The sequence below is a fragment of the Rhinichthys klamathensis genome, unplaced genomic scaffold (genome assembly GCF_029890125.1).
Source record: "Rhinichthys klamathensis goyatoka isolate OS25496 unplaced genomic scaffold, OSU_Roscu_1.1 h1tg000313l_1, whole genome shotgun sequence".
In the NCBI taxonomy this organism is placed as follows: domain Eukaryota; kingdom Metazoa; phylum Chordata; class Actinopteri; order Cypriniformes; family Leuciscidae; genus Rhinichthys; species Rhinichthys klamathensis.
The window spans coordinates 111213-132122 of record NW_026606831.1 but is presented as its reverse complement, the minus strand read 5'-3'; the positions used below and the strand labels follow the sequence as shown (position 1 = coordinate 132122).

Genomic DNA, 20910 nt, shown 5'->3' with positions numbered 1-20910 from the left:
CCCCCTTGGTGTGAAGGCCCACTCCACCCGGAGTGTGGCGTCCTCTTGGGCTCTAGCGCATGGCGCCTCGCTAACAGACATCTGCAGAGCTGCAGGCTGGGCGACACCCAACACATTCGCCAGATTCTACAATCTCCAAGTGGAGCCAGTGTCCTCTCAAGTACTCGCTTCAACCAGCTAGTGCCGGACCCGCTCAGGTGTCTTCGCTTGCTCGCCATTCCACTCCACTGACTGGATACGTGGGATATTCACACAATCTTCCATGTTTACAGTAAATCATGAAAGTTTCAAGATAATGAGATTCATTGTCACCAATTAGCATGGAGCATGAACCAATTAGACTACAATATCCATGGATGTAGCCTACTGTAATATTTTATATTTTTGCTTTGATTCCAATAAACCTGTGTTGTGATTGTACTGTAGTGTTTTGCATCAATATATTACACACTTTGTTCAATGATTCCACTATGTGTGTATTCTCTCTACGACTGCAGTGCTTTTACAGTGCTTTTACAGAGATGTGTTTACTGTACATGTAGACCATAATGAAACCTGGATCACCTATTTTGTTCTACAATATTTAATGATTGTACGAACAATGACACAGTGAAACTATCGGTTGCTTGTGTGTGGGTGATCTATAGTTATGTTTCAATGCTATTTCACAGTAAATTTGTTTTTTGAACCAATGATTGTGCAAGTGCACAATCTTTAAAGATGTGAATGCACAATGCAATGTTTTGAACATTAGACAATTTGTGTTACAAGTGATAACCGGTTTGAGTTTTGTGTCTAGAGTTTTGAAAAATGACATCAAGGTTCTGAAAATAGTAGCAAAGTGATTGTAAAAAACTGTAACAGGGGTGTGTGGACTTTTTATATCCTCTGTAGATGTAACAATATTACTGTGTGTGTGTGTGTGTGTGTGTGGTCCTATCATCACAATATCTAATATCAGATGTTTTAACCTAGTGGGGACATTTTGAGCAAAACACCTTATAAATCACTCTGTGATGTTTTTTGAAATTGTAAAAATGCATAAAGTATTTCATTATGTTTATGGAAAGTCCCTATAAAACATGGAAACCCAACATTTCAAAGTCATATCAGCTAATACACCGTCCCATTTTATGCAGTGTTTGTGGGTCCAGTAGAAGTAAATGGGGATAAAGAGAGTCTGATTATTCAGATGATACCAGTTTTATCATTCTATCATTACAAATCAAAAAATAACCCAGAAGTAAAGTTGACGTTTTTTTAAGAACAAACGTTTGTGGCAAAATTGAGATGAAAAGACATTGTTGACATTAAAAAATAAAGGTAGATTGAATGGTCAGTAAAATATATCAGTATAGCATTGCATGTTTTCAACATTAGCTATAACATACTCATTAGATGATGTAATATTGAATGCACACTAGGGAGTGTTTTGTACATAGAAGGCGTTGTTGATGGCTGCTTCCGAAGTGTCAGTAAATCATTTTGCTTAATCTCAGCCGAAGCACTCCTACTGCTCTTATTTCCTCACTGCCAGTGCTTCTACATCTACATCCCAGAACAAATACCAAACTGCTGACAGAGTTCTCTGATGTGTAAAAACTACACAGTACATCTGTCAAACTATTCCATTTATGTCCCTGTCTAAACTTGAAGCCCTCTTCTTATTTCCCAAGCTTCATCCCCTACCTTCCAGCAGGCATTCGCACAGCCTTTCTTTCTCTCTCTGCTGATGCAGTGATGTGGTATTTGGAGAATTCTGGTCTCTGACCAAACTAAAGACTCTTGGCTTGGATCCTGTCCTTACCCAGGCCTCTTCCCAAATAAGGCTTTGCTTTAACAAAGGGCCGAACTATAAACCGTAAGTGCTGAGTGGAGACGAGGGTGGGCTTGAGAAAAAGACTATGTCCTTTTAAGGTGTCAATTTCCTTTTCTCTGCCCCCTCACCGAATGCCTTGTTTTTGTATTTCTCTAATGGTAAAGACATTTACTCCTGAAACAGCAACAGGAACGACTCTGCTGAACTCTTGAATCTAGACACTCTCACACTAAATCCATTGCTCCAGGTTGACTGGTGACTCCACGAAGGACAAGGTCATCTTCATATTTACTAGAGTAAGTATGTTTTTCATATGCTATCAAAGACCTTTCAGTCAGTTATTTTGCTGATCATTGTGCCTTGTGAATGACATGAAGTAAACCAATACATCTCATGCACAATCTACGTACTACAGTTAAAAAAGGATAAAATGTTCAGACCTGATAAACTAGCTTATAACTACGTTCATTTTAGTGTTTCAGTATTATTTGAACTTTTGATATGTTGCATGAGCTTCTTTGTTATGACCTTTTAAAGTGTGAATTGACCTGAATTTTAAAGTTTGTAATGATTATCAACCACATACAGTATCTTTCTTCACTAACAGCTAATGCAGACCTATTTATATACATATCCTATGATCTTTTATCCAGACCAATACTAGGCCACTCAGACTGGGGGGAGAAAAGAAGGCATACAATTAAGCTTACCTTAATTATAATTATTACAAAAAAATGCAATGCAGTGCCTCCCAAAAGTAAATGGACACTTCCGTGACACTTAAAAAAGTGTTAATGTCATTGCATTAGAAAATATTGAAGCAAGTGATACTCAGAACTACACTTTTCTGACCCATTTTTTAAATGACTTGTTATCTAGAAAGTCATTTGGTTACACTTTATTTCAATGTCCCACTTTATACATTCTATAACTTTGCAACTACATGTCAACTAACTCTCATTAGAGTATCTGTTAGGTTAGGGTTCGGGTTGGTAGAATATATTGACATGTAGTTGCAAAGTTACTTAAAGTCAATAGATTGTCTGTTGGAGGAGCATCACAATAAAGTGTTAGCAGATATTAATCAGACATAGTTGCAAAGTTACTTATAGTGAGTCATATTTCATTAAAATAAAAACCATTAAGAAAGTACACATTTTTACTGTAATGCTCATAGGGTGAATGTCTTAAAACTCATTATTTAAGGTTGGAACTTCAGAGGCGGTGTCCTAAACTGCAGAATGGCAGCACAGGTGACTGCTGCTCTGTGTGTGTGTGTGTGTGTGTGTGTGTGTGTGTGTGTGTGTGTGTGTGTGTGTGCTTTGCTGAGAAATGTCAGAATATAATTGATGGTGTTTCTAAACAAACGCTCTGGAGGAACATGTTCATCTAATCCTGGCATAAACATTATGGCTGCTTATCTGACTCCAGTGATAATTCTTCCAAGAGCCCCATTCACTCAAGGACTACGTGAACATGTGAACCTGTGCCTTTATGGTTGCTTTTTGTATAACAGTTTAGCTCAAGAAATCCATTTGACACAACATAAAAATTGAGCTGAACTGTTCGCCGTTGGAAACCTGTTGGACTGTTTACGCTGCACAACATCTATAGGCTACGCATGATTTGAAAGTTCATTTTATGGCTTTGTGGCTGCTTTTACCTGCATCATTTTCTTTTTCCACTTTATGCTGATGATGTTTTAGCTGGAATTAATTTTTAAATTGAAATGTAATAAACGTTTTAGGAGAAGAGGATTTTCTGGGGAGGTAAATGACACAAACTTTACAAACTTGTTCCTGTTTTATATTTTGTCCATAAAACAAACTCAGACGCTATTGAACAAACAAACTATTGAACATGACTAATAACATTTGATAAAGGACATTTTCAGACAAACTACAACACTACACTGGAGCAAAAATCAATACAAAAATTATAATAAAAGTGACATGGAATAGCATATATTAAATGCTGCTTGATTTGGTAGTTACTCTAAAGATTAGTACACACGGAACATACGTCAGGTCCTACACTATTGACAGTCTCCTCTTCTCATCAAAGCAGGGAGCTTCAACTATGGCAAACAAGGGTCCATCTTATGGGATGAGCCGCCAAGTGCAGGATAAAATTGAGCAGAAGTATGACACTGAACTGGAGGCGCGTTTGGTGGAGTGGATTATGGCCCAGTGTGGGCCTGCGGTGGGAAAGCCAGAGGCAGGAAAACTGGGCTTCCAGACCTGGCTCAAAGATGGATGTGTAAGTAAGGCATGCCTGTTATTATCAGGTAATTTTGGCAATCATAAAAAAGCAAAAGTTTGTACACATTTTTAAGAAAGGGCTGCCAATACAAAAAGTCGATTCGTCTCCATCACATTTTTCGGTCAAGGTTTTCATGGGCCAATGTGAATAAATGTATATTAAATGCATTAGCAGACATTTTATTCATTATGTGAACATAAAGGCTAAACATTCTCATGATGTATGTTTCATTCATACTGAAAGCTTGAGGGCACCCTTCACACAGAAAGTTAGATATGGACTCATAGAAGTAATAACTTATTATGTCAGGAAACCCCTTATATGGACAAATGCATTCAGCTATCGCTGCAGCTGAATAAACTGGAAAAAGATTTTCACTAATAAAACGTGAAGACTATAAACACACGATTGCAACAATATAGTATATGGTTTATGTGTGTTTTCCAAGCCATCTCATGGATTTTCATATCAATAAAGGATATGAATAATGCAGTGCTAAATAGCCTATTTTTTGCCTTTTTCTGTGATAAAAAAAATAGTTTGACATAAAACCATAAATATATGACGACTGAAAGGGATAGTTCACTTTGAAATTAATTTTTGATATGTTTTAGCTTACCTCAAGGGCATCCAAGATGTAGGTGTCTTTGTTTCCGCAGTAGTTTCAATTTTGATATTTTTAGGTCAAACTGTTCTTGTCTGTCAGTCATATAATGCAGGTCTATGGGGTCCACCTCAAAGAGCATGCACAGAGAAGTCCAAATTAAACATGATTTAATGACTCGTAAATGTAAGTACACATTGAGAAAACGAACAGTATTTATATCGTTTTTACCTCTTGTAACGCAGACCGAACCGCCGGCGCCCTCTGATCACTTGGACGTGGCTGTGGTTACAAGAGGTAAAAACGATATAAATACTGTTCGTTTTCTCACACAAACCGCTCGTTTCGTGTCTTAGGCCATCAATGTGTACTAACATTTAAGAGTCATTAAATCATGTTTAATTTGGACTTCTCTGTGCTGCTCTTTGAGGAAGTGACCATAGACCTGCATTATATGACTGACAGACAAGAACGGTTTGACCTAAAAATATCAAAATTGAAACTACTGCGGAAACAAAGACACCTACATCTTGGATGCCCTTAAGGTAAGCTAAAACATATCAAAAATTAATTTCAAAGTGAACTATCCCTTTAATGCACAAGTGTTTGTAGTCATCAGGAAAATATGGGAAAAATATTAGTGAATACAAATTATTGGTTTTGTTCAGCAGTGTATTTGATTTCTTAGCCAAAAATGAAAATAAAATCTAATTTCTAATAACAAAGATCAGAAAAAAAAAATGGTATTATCCTTGACATTTCTGTCTGCCTCACTTCTGAAATGATGGCTACGCCCCTGCTGCCAAACATTTTCATGTGAATGGTGTCAAGGTCCGTGTACCTTCAGATAATTTGTTTTCTTGTTTTTGACTACTAAACGGAAAAACAAAGAAACCGTTCATTTATCACATATTCAACCATTTTCATGAACATAAATAAACAAATCTTGCGTAAATTTAGAGAGTCAGTATGTTGAAACCACCAGTCCACTGAGTTTCAAGTAGATGATGTTTTCAAGTGAAGGCCTGTGGTAAGGCCCCCTTGATAATTTCCCTGTGGTGAGTGACGTTGGCAAGTTGTTATGCTGAAGCCACCGCTCCACTGAGCTCCCGGAGGTCAGTTCCCCTGTATTGAGTGAGCTGGCCTCCTCTCGCTTAGAGAGTCATTATGTTGAAGCCACCGCTCCACTGAGCTTCAGGAAGGTCATGAATACGTGTGTGATCGGCCCTCAATTTTTTGGCTGCCCCGATATCCGGCCTAGGCTTAGTACTTTAGGAATGCGTCTCTTAGAAAGAGGCATTTTTTGCTGTAGCATCTCTGCCTCCTAGCTTGCCGTAGCTCAGAGTAGGCTACTCCTAAAGGAGAGCATCTCCAGCCCAAGACTGGCAGCTAGTGATCCTGGTATGCCTCCTCTCACAGTGAAAGTCGCCCGGCCGGGGACCGCCTTCTGCATTAGGCTAATAATGCGAGTAGCAGACCCTGTGGCCTCCTCTAACTGCCTAGTGTGAGCTGACTCCTCTTGCGAAATGCTGAGCTTCAGTTCCCTAGCGGTGTTTGCCACAGACAAATAGCCAGGTATTGCAGGCTATTTCTTCGGAAAGCCTCCCCTGTGGTTGTTACCTGGGCGTTGTCAGGCTTCCTCTCGCTTAGAGAGTGACAAGCACTATGTTTAAGGCGCTGCTCTCTAGAGCTTTGATAGTAGCATAATCTAGCCTGTGGTCTTTAAAATAGACTCTTCTGTTAAAGCTCCTTGATTTTGACCATCAAGTCGTGGGGTTGAGTGGTTAGGCCTCTTCCATGGAATTTCTTCCTGCTGATGCCTCTACTCCTCCAGAGCTAAGCTCAGACAGCAACCTGTCTTGGAGCTAGAGTCAAATAATTTTTAGGTCTCCACCCTTGAGTTTTTATCTCGGGTCAAGCTGATATCTGAACACTTCGCTTCCAGAGCCCTGAAGCCTCCTATCCAGGATGGCGTTGAGTACGCTCCCTTAGAGCTCAAACACTTGCCCAGAGCACATGCCGTGTTATTCTAGAGTGGTTTAAGGGGCCTCCTCGACATTCTGGTTGCATGACATCTATTCTCCCCTTTCTTAAAGGGTAAAAGGCGCTAAGCTGAGTACATCGCTTGTGTTGGCAATGTGAATGAGTATCCCAAGTCCAGCAGACATCTGGTGGCCATCTCTGCTAGAAATTGATTTGCTACCAAGTAATTGGCCCTTTACTGGCCACCTTGAAAGCAATCCTTCGGGTTGAGCTAGGCTCTTAGCATGCAAGCTCCTGACTCCCTAGTATGGCGCAGATTGGTATCAGGTTGCAGGCCTCACAGGAGCCTACCTGACACTAGCCCTAGAGTTCTAGACTCGTTACCAAGTAGTTGACCCTCAAGCAGGCCACCTTGAAGGCGATCCTCTGGGTTGAGCTAGGTTTTTAGCACTTTCAGCTAAATCAGTGTTGTAGCTCCCTTGTTACATCTTACAGGCTCTGGAGCCTCCCTGTTATTCCTTAGAGCTTGGTCCTTGTTCGAGAGGGTCGTCCCTTTGAAGAGCTGGAGGTACTTCTCTCATTAGGGACCCTATGTACAGTACCCAGCCTCCACAGTGGTTTGAAAAGGATAGCACTCTATAGGTCCAGGGTCGAGCAGTGTAACTCTGTAAGGGTTTGAAAAGCACTATGGACCAGATGTACGTACATTTGCGAACGCAGCGTTAATAGCGCCATGGCCAAGACGCAGAAAGCGCTTGATGTGAAACCGCAGTGTGCGTGTTATGTACCAAACCTGCAGTTCATCAGGTAATCAGCGCCTGTCCCCACCCACTATACCGTAAATTGCGTGTATTTAAACGCGCAATTGAATGGGCCTCTCACTACTGATGTAATGTAGCGAGGAGTTTTACAACTGCTGGAATGGAATGGAAAGTGAACGCTGAGTCGGAGATTCGATGTCATCTTTGATTTCTTCCAGTAACAGTAATATTGCGTAGCTGCTTAATCTGTAATGCTTAATGATTTCGTTTTCACTCAATTGAAAAAGTGTGATTCTTGTGGCAAAAATCTTTTCAGCTCGTCTCCTAAGCCTATGTCTTCGTCTTGCTCGGATTACTGCTACCATTTCACCAGGAGGCATATGCCAGGAAACCCGCTTCCTAAGTTACACCTGCTTTTAAGGCGAGACACTACAGGTGAATAGGGTAATTTTTTTAACTAGCAGATATCACCATGAAACTTTCCCAGTTGATTACCTACATTAAGGTGAGAAAAAATGTATTACAAGTTTTCTGTAATTTAATGTTTAAATATGCAAATTAGACATTATCTAATAAAATATGCACTAATTTGCATATATTTAAAAAAATGAAATCTGAGTATTGGATAAAGCCAGGTTCAAAATTCTTTTTTTCATTGTGTTCACATATTAGATGGGAAAAAAATTACAGAGGGATTTATGGATATCTACTTTTGTTATCCTATAAATCAGAATATACTGTCAATAGCCTTAAAAAATTATTTTTGCCATGTTTTTTGGAATAAAATGTTATATAAATCGGGCTAGGAATAATATATTTACAAATCCCTCTGTAAATGTCTTCGTAATATAACTAGGTACAAGACTGGAAAGTTTGGTGTATACAGGTGCTACCGAAGTGGAGATTTCGGACTTTGAGTATGAGAGAAAAGTCATTTTGAGAAAACGGGCTTTAAAGATTTAGCATCAGCCAATGAGATTGCGCATTTGCGCCCTTTTACTTTCACGATTGGTTGCTGATAAAAAGGAAATGACCATATTTGGATCCGACAACATTGTACAAGAGAGAGAGAGCTTTCTAACGGTGTGTGTGATGACAGGGTGCAGATCGTGATCGCGGAGCAACGGATGATTTACAATGCCAACTTTTGATGAATTTATGAGAAATCTACAGACGCAAACAGACAAAGTGTAGTAAAATAAAGACCTAAATGTGTATTTCGGACTTTTTTTCACCACAAGTCTGAAAGAAGACATGTTTTTGAAGACAAATATCCCGAAATCTCAAAATTGACCAGTGAAAAAAAAACTATGTTTTTGCCTGCCGTGTCTCGCCTTAAGAGGCGGAAAATTTTCAGCACAAAATAAAGGGCACGCTTTCACCGGCTTTTTCTGTACATAACGCGGAATACATAATTAGGCGCAGTTTACGCTTCCCCTCCCATCTCTTTATGTGACACTCCCACTTTCCCCTTGACCATCCCATGAATGCATATGCATGACACGAAAAGTGCATTTTGCCATTTTCAGTTCCCGCGACAGGCAGTCTGCACTTTCATCTCAGTGCGTCCCGTTCGTACATACCTCGCCATGGTTTTATGCGCACTTTGGGAAACAAATACGAGTCCTACTTCCCAGGATGCCTGTCTCTTTATTCAGTGTGAGCTGGTTACTGCCTTTTTGTCGCTGGCCAATACGATTGCTTTGATTTGACAGTTGCTTCAGATACCAGTAACGCTGAGGCGTTCCCCATAAGCGTAACAAGGGTTACAGTCGTAACCTGAGACGTTCCTTGAGAAGTGGATCTCAACACTGCATCTTGGATCGAAGCTATGGGGAACTCCATCAGTGTGACCGGTGTCTGAAGCACATGTATACACACGACAATTTCATTGGCTGGTGACAGCCTGTGATGTCATAAGCGGAGCGCCCGGAACTATAAGAGGGCACCCGTAGAACAAGTCATCAACTTCTTTGTCTGAAGGAGACGGAGACATAGGTTTAGCAATGTATCATTCCCCTTTCAGAGAACCATGGTTACAATGGTAACCATTTCGAATTAGAACTTAACACTGCCTCTTGGATCAACGCTATGGGGAACAAATACCCCCTCCGCCATGCCGTAGGGATACCTGCATCACTAGGTGTGAGTATGCACAAAGAGAGTGGGCATAGCATAGCTTGACTCTTAGCCAGAGTCAGAGCGTCAAACCCAGGATGCGTCCTAAAAAGACGTACACAAGAGACCCTGGAATTCCACTACTCTGGTTTTTTTTTTTTTTTTTTACAGAAAAGGCTGTAATATAAGAATGACAATCACTTAATCGCACAGATTCTTGTAATAAACTAATCCCCAGGCAGCTGCAGTGGACCTGCAGCTCTGTTCAGTTACCCTAAGCAAATAATGGAAGTGCTCACACCCTTCCTGTCATTCTTCCCAGAATCCAGGTAGATTTGCTCGCACTACTTTATTTAAAGATCAAGTGTAAGGATAACTGAGGCTTTAAGAAGGGGGCATGGATCCCTGCTTTAAAACTCAAAATGGTCTGGAAGTAAACGCCTCCCTCAGTCCTAAGGCTCAAAAGGGCAGCTTGCCAAACCTTAAAGTCTGCTGAAGTCTGGGGGAGGCAGCTCAAACCCTGTTTTTTCTTCTTTCTTTTTTTTAAAGGGAGTAGGCTTGCTCTGTTACCGGTGTTAAGCCACACACCGAATGCATCACTTGCCCACCCTGGCACCGCCCCGTCATTTTGATTGTTTATTGTAATAAAAATAATTTAATTTAGTTAGAAGACAGATAACATTCATAAGTGATTTAAAAGCGAGGTGGAAAAGAGGGAAAACTCCGTCACCAGTTTCTCGAATGCATCATAATGAGCACATCCAGCTTCCTCAAGGAGTCGAACGCGTTCCACCGGTAGCGTTTGTCTTACACTCGCATACAAACAAGCATCTCCTTAAGACAAAAAGGTTGATGACGTGTCCTACGGGTGCCCTCTTATACTTCCAGGCAGGGCCGTTTGAAGGAATTTGGGGGCCCCAAGCAAAATGGACATGGAGGCCCCCCCCCCCCACACACACACACACTTACACACACTTTATATGAATAAAAAAGTTTACAGTGCAAATACTGCTGTTGCATACTGTGCATAAAAAAATAAAAAATTACAGTGACATAAGCTATGAAAAAATCATGTTCCTCTGCCTTTTTCAGGTTAAATAATGTTTATAGATGGGTAAGATTACAAATTATTTATTAAGTAAAAAGACTGTTTGCTAACAGTTAAATGGCAATTAACTAAATATTAAATAACTAACAATTTACCATCTATTAATGATTGTTATTATAAAGAGTTACAGAAAACTTAAAGATATGTTAGCATTTCCATATTTTGATATTAGAAGGGAAGGGATGCTGCTTTCACTACCAATGCTTAAAAACATCCCAAGCTAATGTTTGATGCATGGAATTTATTGTGTGGTTTTCCTAACCCCCATTGGTAAATAGATTATCACGGTGGAATAGTTATGCTATGCCACTTTCATCAAAACCTATTAGCTATAGCAATGTCATGTCATTAAATACGATAAACAGTGATTCTGGAACTCCTTAACCCTTTGATGCGCAAGCTATGGATACCCCCTCTAATGCACAACATGGGTCTAAAAAGACCCGTATTCATTTCCTATGTTATTTCATGCATGGCTCGGCATTTTTTTGTTTCACCTTTTGAAATCACTTTATTTGAGCATTTTCTATTTCATGATCTATAAATTTCATGATTTATGAATATTCAAAATATCTTGTTTTCAATTATCACAAATTCATATTTTAATATTTCCTAGGTTTTGTGTAAATACATCAAGTTTACACACATGGGTCTAAAATGACCCATCTATGCAAACGTGATAAAACAAAAGAATAAAGAAAACTTTTTGTTAAAATAACCATTGTCACAGTTGTTTAGATCAACACATTTACTGTAACACTTAAAATATGTTTATTGGCCACTTTGTCACGCATAACACACATATAACCGATAACACTGAAATTGAACTGTAGTGTAGTGCAACTGTAGGGGGGATCTCCCCGCCACCAATGTGCAGCATCCACCCGGATGATGCGACAGCACCCATAGTGCACCAGAACGCCACCACACGACGGCTTATGTGACCGATAGCATTGATTTATGACCACAAATAAAAATTAATATGGAGGTACTGCCCAGGTAAGGTTTCTGCCAGACAGCACCAATATAATACTTGTATATATAACTTTCTATCGCAACTTTTATTTTGTTGACCTAGCTAACATTAGATAAAATAAAATATGTCGACCGCAAGCTAGCTAATAGTATTGGACATGTTTCTCTTTTGCACTAGTAATGGATTTCAAGGTCAAGGTAACCTTAGCCTAAACGTTCAAATTTTAGGCTATATCTAGATGTCTTTCACAAAATATCAAATATTTTCTGTGACAAAAAATGTATTAAATAAAACTTACATGCATGAAATATACAAAAGCAGCCGTGTTGAATTTTGAAATGTGTGGCAGGTGAATAGTTTTCTGCAGTAAATATATTTATACTATTTATAAATATCAAAGGTTCCTATATGGGTCATTTTTGACCCATGTGTGTAAAATTGATGTAGAAATACAAAAACCGTGTTTGTTTATAAAGTAAGAAAGGGAAAATAAAAATAATGATTTGTGGAAATCAAAAACAAGATATTTAATGAATACCTGGATTAATAAATGATAAAATATATTTATTTCAAATATTCAGCAAAGAAACATGAATACGGGTCTTTTTAGACCCATGTTGCGCATTAGAAGGGTAGTGAAACAAAAACGATTTTTATTCGAAAAGTAAGAAAGGAAAAATTTAAATAAGGATTTGTAATGATCTAAAACAAGTTAATTGAGGAATACCTGGAATACTGAATGATGAAATTAATTTCTTGCAAAGATATAGAAAATGAAAACTCAGTCGGGTCTATTTAGACCCATGTTGTGCATCAAAGGGTTAAACCGTTAAAAAACATATTACAGTATGTAACGTTAACCATATTCCGTCCGTTCGGAAAAATTTTTGCACTAACTGTTCGTTACAAGCAGCATTTGCCGTCAGGCAGGTAGCTAACATAAACATATTTTTGCTAGCCTAATGTTAACTTACCTGCTGCAAAATTACACCATTTGTACAAGACAAGCTATTTTTATGCAGTGTAATTTATTACTTTACCACTATCTGGTATTTTTCTTAACCTTCTCTTCCTTTCTCTTCTTTCTTTTCTGGCTTCCTGAAGCATAATTCCGCTTCATGATAACTCCCGAGGAGGTTTGTATTTTGCCGGCAGCAGAGATCGCGTGGTTGGCTGGCTGTCGTCAGCGACTACTGAGAGGGGCCCCCTTGAGGGGGATTCCGATAACAGTGTCATTGCACTTTACTGCATTGACTATCAAAGGGGCGCTCACAGTTTGTCGTTGCATTTTATTCTTAAACAGTCGTTGTCTTGGGGCCCCAGTCCAGCTTGGGGCCCCAAGCAATTGCTTGGTTTGCCTGTCCTGTTCCGACGGGCCTGCTTCCAGGCGCTCTGCTTATGACATCACGGGCTGTCGCCAGCCAATGAAATTATCGTGTGTTTACACTCGCTTCAGACACTGGTCACACTGATGTGTTCCCCATAGTGTCGATCCTAGACACAGTGTTGAGTTCCTCTTCGAAAGGGAACAACCTATAGGCTATTCAGAAGGTCAAATGAACAGGGATTGAAAAAGAGACACCAAAGTTTACACAAGGAATGATAGGACACACCAAAATCGAATTCATGTTGAGTGATAGATAATCAAACCACATTGAGTGGCCAGGTTACTCTTCCAGATAACTAGTGTTGTTATAATGTCATTTATAATTATGATCACATTTATGGAAAATTTAGAGTTTTATGTAGAGTGTAATCTTGTTTCCTTTGCCCGTTCTCAGATTTTGTGTGAGCTCATCAATAGTCTGTGTAAGGAAAAGCCCGTAAAGAAGATCCAGAGCTCCAGTATGGCTTTCAAACAGATGGAGCAGGTGTCACAGTTCCTTAATGCTGCAGAGCGATATGGCGTCGTCAAAACCGACATGTTTCAGACGGTAGATCTGTGGGAGGGTGAGTACACCAACATATCAGACCTTTCTCCAACAAATATATATATTCTTCTTAGACATTCAGATCCCATATCAAGATTAAATAAGGTTGTTAAATAAATATGGTTGAATGATTATTAATGTATCACATGCCATATATGCAGAAAGCATGTCTGATTAATTAATAGGATATTAAATGCAGTCATATTATCTGATTAGTGTGTGCAATAATACAAAATCAATTTCAAAATAAAATATGAAATTGAATGTAAAAATACATTTCCTACATATCTGAGTGTCAGAAGTATTTTTGATCAATCAGAAGTTTTTCATATTGTCTTATGTTTAGTATGACCTTGTAAAGATCAACATTTCAACTCTGCTATGCATGAGGGGGGAAATAAATCAGTGATCCTTTTTGTTGCACCATATTTCTTAGTACAACGTTACTGACTAAATAATGTGTTGAAAATATATTTTCTATTTATTAACCCTCTGGGGTCCAAGGTGTTTTCAGGGTCCTTGAGATGTTTTGGCATGCTCTGACATTTCTGCTTTTTTCAGTTGCTTATAAACATATTAATGGCACAGGTGAAATTACACTCTATATAGCACACACAGGGCTACCATAATATGTGAACAACATATTAATACATGTTTGTATTTTTGAGAGAATATTGTTTATGCGTGGTTATTGAAAAAACTAAAAAATAAAGTTTCTAATATAAGGCCACAAATAACATACTAAATATCTGTCCACAAGACTTTTGACTAGTGGATGTTGTCGCCTAGAGTTTTTGCTTCGAATTGATCTGAAAATCATTCTGCCTAATCATTCTCATAAAACAATAGATTGTTTTAAATTGTGAAAAACATTTTTTTGTTTGCAAAGGCAATATGTGGATGGGCGGAACGGCCCAACCCCCTCATGAATAATTAGGCAGTTCTCACCTGAGCAGACTGCATACTAATGAGCCTTTCATTCAGGGGTGTCACACAAGAAAGAATGCAAGGACAATATATATATATATAAATAAATAAATATTTATACACACACACACACACACACATATATATATATATATATATATATATACACACACTACCGTTCAAAAGTTTGGGGTCAGTGAGAATTTTATTTTTATTTTTTGGAGGAAAGAAATCAATACTTTTATTTATCAAGGAATAATTCATTTGATCGAAAGTGACAGTAAAGACATTTATAATGTTACAAAAGATTCTAACCCTAACCCTATTAATCAAAGAATCCAAAAAAAAAAAAAAAACTGTACAACTGACAGACCAACAACTGTTTCAACATTGATAATAATAATAAATGTTTCTTGAGCATCAAATCCTCATATTATACTGATTTGTGAAGGATCATTTGACACTGAAGACACTGACACTGGTGATGCTGAAAATTCAGCTTTGATCACAGGAATAAATTACACTTTACTATATATTCACACAGAAAACAGCTGATTTACACTGGAGATAATATTTAATACTATAACTGATTTTTGTTGTATTTTTAATCAAATAAGCGCAGCCATGGTTAGCAGAAGAGAATTCTTTTAAAAGTATTTAAAATCGTACCGACCCCAAACTTTTGAACGGTAGTGTATATATATATACAAACAATCAAAATATAAATGAAAGCCAAAAGCACATTTTTAGTCCAACCTTTTAGCCATCCACATCACATTTTTAGCCAACCACCGCGGTCAAAATAAACCAGTCGCATTTCAAAGTCGTTCGCGAAACGACCGCTAGGTGGCGCAAAGGGACATTTAGCAAAACGTAAGTGGGGCTAATGTCTGTAGCCTAAGGATGAAATACTACAAGTTATGGTAATTTCCAAATAAGCCTACAACAAACATTTATAGCCTACTCCGTAATTGTTGGTCATACAGATAAGATATAATCTTTTAAAACTGTAAAAGGCTAAAGTATAGGCCTACACTCACAGGCTAAATGAAAAAATCGCTCATGTGAGAAACAGAGGTTTGGGTATTTCTCAGTGAGAAAATTCATAGCCAAACGGTAGAACTTAGGGTTCATCATCAAGATGACACGGGTTCAAATCCCGCACAAACAAGGTCTGCTGTATTTTTTATATTTATTTAGATTTGTCTAGCTCTAAAACTCTGTTACACCATACAGTTTTTTTTGCTTATATTTATAAAATACAATTATCATGCATTTCCATTTTACACTAAGGAACAAAATAGTATCCAACAGAATGACTTTGCATCTGTATAATAATAGGCTACCAATCGTAATTTCAAAAGCAGTTCTGTAAAAAAAATTATTATATATAGCCTATATATATATATATATATAAAAAAAATTTCAGGGCTGCCAACTCTCACGCATTGAGCGTGAGAGTAGGCTTCTCACGCAATTGACCCAAATCTCACGCTCTCACGCCACACCCCCGATTTCTCACGCTGAAGTGTCAACCCGGTCGGTCAAATTCCTAAAAGATATAGTTTATCTATAGATCTACCTGTTAAGCCACTCGTGATCGACTAGTTATACCGCAAATTAGTTAAAATATCCCGTAATCTATCTAGAGCGAGCGTGCATGCGAGACAGATATTGTGCTCCAAACCATGCGCGTGCATGGCAGAGAGGTCTGTTCCCTACAACCTAGAGTTTTTTAAAAACATGGTTTTAAGTAAAGTGTGATTTGCCAAGGGGGACTAGGATTTCCTTCTGGTCTAAACATCCCTGCTTCTGCTGAATTATTTTAATCCCCCCCGTAATTTTTTGGTCATACAGATAAGAGTAGAGTAGGCTTACATCGTTCAAAACTGTAAACTTGTATTCATATAGGCTAACGACAAAAACAACAGTATATCTGTCGTCTCTGTCTCCGGGAACTGCGCGTCACAAAAAATGAACCGAAAGCCACTTCAGCTCAGTCACGATAAGAAATCGGCTATGTCTAAAGCCTTTAAATGTCTAAATATTTAGGCTAATAAATGTTATCTGATTATGTAGGCTAATCCATATGAAAACGAGAGGTACAGAGGATCTACTCAAACATGCAATGTAAGCGCTTCCCAATGAGAAAATGACAAGACAAGGGTGAAAATCTCGCTCTATGTAGGCTAAATCGCCCTGAATTAAAATGTAAAAACATATCAAATAATGTATTTGTCGAAATGTTGCGATATTGTTTCATTTAAGTTCATAATTATTCTATAAATGTTATTTAATTTAGCAGCATTACCACGAAGCACCGTGTTTCGATATTTATTTGAATAATACAAAATAAAATAAAAACTTAATTCACAAATTGCATGCCTTGTAAGGATCCAAAGATCCATGTAGAATTTAATATTGAGTTGAACATTTTGTTCATTTTGTTTGTTCTGTAACAAATTAACATGCGTTTTTTCAGATTATATTTAGTTTTGCTTGGAAAAAGCTGGCCCAAACCAGTTTTATTTCATCAATTATTGAAATAATGAAATATATAGTAATAAACTTTTATGACAGAAATATCACTAGGCTACATGTAACTTAAATCATTTAATTCCTTCATTATCAACACTGTCTAGAATAGCGATTTAAGTGTGAATTGCGACTTCTCTTTGTGTTAAGTCAGCCTCAGACTCCGATAGCCTGTGGGGGGTTGGAGGGACAGTTGCTGGACAAAGGTGTTAATGTTCCTCTTTCATATGGAGAGTGTCGGATAGCCAGCCTGATGAGCAGGCAAAATTATTGTAAGGATAAATCTGTGTCCAAATGTAGACCCCATATCTTATTAAATTATAAATATTGTAGTTTATTTATTGTAGCCTATTTAAAGTTTTTTCACACACAATTTCAATTGAAGTTATTGTAAGGTGAATTCAACAAGGCATGCTGTGTCTTTGAAGCAACAATTAAAGGTTAAATAATTTTTTCGTGATTTGTATGGCTGACACGCAGCGACATATACAGTATTATCAGCTGTATGATGTGTTTTTACCCTGAAATGTTTAATTTCGAGAGAGAGACCTGGCGCGCGCAGCGAGGGAGACTAAATAAACTTGTTAAAAAGAGATCCAGCGCGAGAGAGGCAAAGAGAAACGCATGTTTTTAATTTAATTATGTTTCTTTGGACAATTTTCGTTTTGTACTGTTTTAATTGTTTAATTTAGCTGTAATTTCTTTGGCAATACAAATTTAAAATGTCGCAAGAATAAGATTAGCCTAGTGTTTCTTATTTTGCATCGCAAAAGAAATAAACTCTAAACCCGATGCAACCCTGTTTTAAATTAAAAAATGTAAACCTTGAAATGTTCGAACTTGGTTTCAAACTTAAGTCATTTTAGTGTTCTTTTACATTACACAATAATTTAGCAGACTAAAGACGAGCTTCTTCATTTTCATTTTCTGATGCAATCGGCTGACAATCTTCCTTCATCAGTTTTTGTCGTTTGAGCAGCGGCTGCGGTTCTACAGGAATGTAGCAAATTTATGTTGTAATGATAATTAAACAAAACTCTTGACTTTAAATAAGTAAACAGATATAAACAGTTACCTATTTAAGCATCAAGGTGGTAAAATATAAACGCTGTAGGACAACATCGGTTAACAACATGTATGCTACATTGAGATTCGATCTCGGGTCGATTGAAGCTCCTCGAAGCTCGTGTTGTTGCGTTAACCACTGAGCTATCGTCTGTACGCTGATAAAGTTGTAAAGCCTCATTGATGTAGCCTAAATGTTTTTATTGCAATGTTTTATGTTGAAATGTTTTCATTATTTATTCAATTACATTTCAGTAGCCTAATTTCAGTATTGTGATTATGAATTATTTTAACTACATTTCACTTGTTGAATTCTTCTGCTACCAGCTTTCAATCGCTCTGAATCAGCGCGGTGCAGCAGCAGATTACGCATTAGAGAGAATAAACCGGAATAAACGAACACTTTTCAGAGTCTATGATTGTAGCGCCTCTTAGCGGTAAAAGGCAGCAAATACACCACACATTTTACCGCCGCGGTGGAACGGCTGATGTGGGCATTGTCATGGCTTGCCTCGACATTTGCGTTTGAATAGCGCGCGTCCTCCGTGGGCGTGTCAGATTAACGCGTAATGAAGTGTAATGAGCTGGGGAAAAAAAATACTGACAGCACTCTCTTTTCATACAGATTGCATAAACTGAGAATATTTGTTTTTTATATAAATTACTTCATTTAAAAGAAGACAATTTAAGCTTCATAAAGAAAAACCTCTCGTGCCTGTGTGACAAGTAATCGCAGAGTTACAGTTAATCTTAGGACGCGTTTCAGAATGGACTTCACTGACAGAGAGAACGCAGAACTCGCATCATGTTTGTTTTTCTTTATTTGGTGAAAAGCACAACACTTTGTTTTTATTGTGAGTATCCACAAAAAAAATAGAAACTTAACAGGATCTAATGATGTACAACACTTATATGTAAGATCAAAATCAACCGAGTATTTTGAGTCTCTTTTGCACTGATAAGAAAAAAAGCGAGACAATCGCGCCGGCGCGATAGCCGACCCCAGGGGGTTAAACTATTTACCTTCAAGTAATATTAACACATCCATTGATCACCATTGTCTTTGTAATAAGTGTAATGAAAGTGTTTGGAGGACATTTTTCAAAGTGGATTGTAATACATTTTTCCTAGAAAAGACAAAATAACTCTTGAGCTTCAGGAATGCAACAGGTGTTCTGATTCTTTCCTGAGATACAACACAGGAGAATGTACAATTATCTCTCATGCTACAGTAACAATTGCATTTAACAGGTGTTTTTAATTATTCTGGGTGTAATGTTACATTCAAACCACATTAGGTGTTGTCCTTGAACCATACACGTTATTCCAAGTACCAAACAACAAGTATCTCTGGAATATTTACCACTGGTATCTATTGCAATAGACAATGGTTACTGTTGAAAACAAACAAACCAAAAAGCATTCAACATGTAATCAGTTCAATTAGAACAAACAGCATTAATGCAGGAATCACTGTGGACTTCTCCCTGCTAGACACCAAAATTCAAGAAAGTCCAGAACAGTGAAGGTGTATTTGCATCACTGTTATTATAGCTTGCATTAATAAATCCTCTAGGAAAGGACTTGGCCGCAGTGCAGAGGACACTCATGGCTCTGGGCAGCATCGCGGTGACAAAAGATGACGGCGCCTTCAATGGAGATCCCAACTGGTTCTTCAAGTGAGTTACAGATGATCACACTTCAGAGATTACACGGATTGTTTTGTCTAGGGTTATAAATCAAAAAGTATGGTTTTGTTTAATTTATCGATGTTGATTATTTGCAGGAAAGCTCAGGAGAACCGGAGAGATTTCTCTGACAACCAGATTAAAGAGGGGAAAAATGTCATCGGTCTGCAGATGGGATCCAATAAAGGGGCGTCCCAGGCTGGCATGACAGGCTATGGTCGACCTCGACAGATCATGAACCCATGAGCCAAACGTTCTTACCTCGGTTCCCTGACCATCACTAATCATTTGACTCCAAATGTTTCATTCAGAGTTTGACCAGAATGACAGAGCAATAAATATAATAAAAAATAACACCACTTGGTATCAAAATAAGTTTCCATGTCTGTAGTCAATCCCTATTTTTGTGTAACATATTCGGTCGAATTGCAACATACTTTATTGAACAGAGTAGAATTTTGTTTTTCAGCGGAGTGCAAAATGACCGATTGTGCCGTTTAACATTTCATCTTTGCAAGTTGACATACAATCAAATCGAACCCCATTTACTTTCTTTGTACACATTCCTGGTCTTAATGTTAATGATTCATTGGTGTATTTTATTCCAAAGGAAAAAAAGTCTTAGGCCCAGTTTTACTGACAGAGCTTAGATTAACCCGTTTCCATACAAAGGTCGCCGACGGCTCCAGATAATTGTTGTTTTACATTCACTGCACCTTAAAACATCACACTCTTACTTGATCTGGACAAACTGAGTAAAGATTAAAGACTCCAGATTCGATGTTTGACCACTGTTTGTGATAAAACTAGGTTGCAGTGACATAAATTTCTTAAGGAGTGCAAAATAATCAATCTGTAATGTTTGATATTTTGAATAGAATAATTCAGTTCATTCATTTTCTCTCACGTCTGTTCTGGTTTGTTTGTGTTCACATAGATGCACTAGACAATGTCTGTGTCAGTGTCAGCTGATTCCGCATATGGCTGTCAATCATCTTACGTGGCATAATTCCTGCCTTCTGCATGACCACGTCCTGTGTAAACTTCCTGCTTCACAGCTCTGTGAAAAACAAAGCCAAATAAACGTTTTACACGTCAAACATTTAGAATAAACACACAATTACGATAGTATA

General features: G+C 38.0%; 1 protein-coding gene across 4 annotated transcripts; it reads left to right on the top strand.

The window, feature by feature from the left end:
- Window positions 1–2038: 2038 nt before the first annotated feature.
- tagln (transgelin) lies at window positions 2039–20152 on the top strand. Of its 4 annotated transcripts, none has more exons than XM_056271257.1 (5): window positions 2039–2115; window positions 3887–4078; window positions 13413–13581; window positions 19666–19768; window positions 19876–20152. In XM_056271257.1, the coding sequence occupies exons 2-5, from the start codon at window positions 3899–3901 to the stop codon at window positions 20021–20023; spliced, it is 600 nt and encodes a 199-aa protein (XP_056127232.1). In that variant the 5' UTR covers window positions 2039–2115; window positions 3887–3898; the 3' UTR covers window positions 20024–20152. The 4 variants fall into 4 exon arrangements, with proteins under 4 accessions (XP_056127232.1, XP_056127230.1, XP_056127228.1 ...); XM_056271255.1 differs by having other exon boundaries at window positions 3884–4078; XM_056271253.1 differs by lacking the exon at window positions 2039–2115 and adding an exon at window positions 3040–3072 and having other exon boundaries at window positions 3884–4078.
- The last annotated feature ends 758 nt before the right edge of the window (window positions 20153–20910 follow it).

Excerpts from the sequence above, each read along its gene's own strand:
- tagln (XM_056271253.1), top strand. Across the intron at positions 13,582-19,665 it reads GACGGTAGATCTGTGGGAGG|GAAAGGACTTGGCCGCAGTG; the intron begins GTGAGTACACCA and ends TAAATCCTCTAG. Across the intron at positions 19,769-19,875 it reads GATCCCAACTGGTTCTTCAA|GAAAGCTCAGGAGAACCGGA; the intron begins GTGAGTTACAGA and ends GATTATTTGCAG.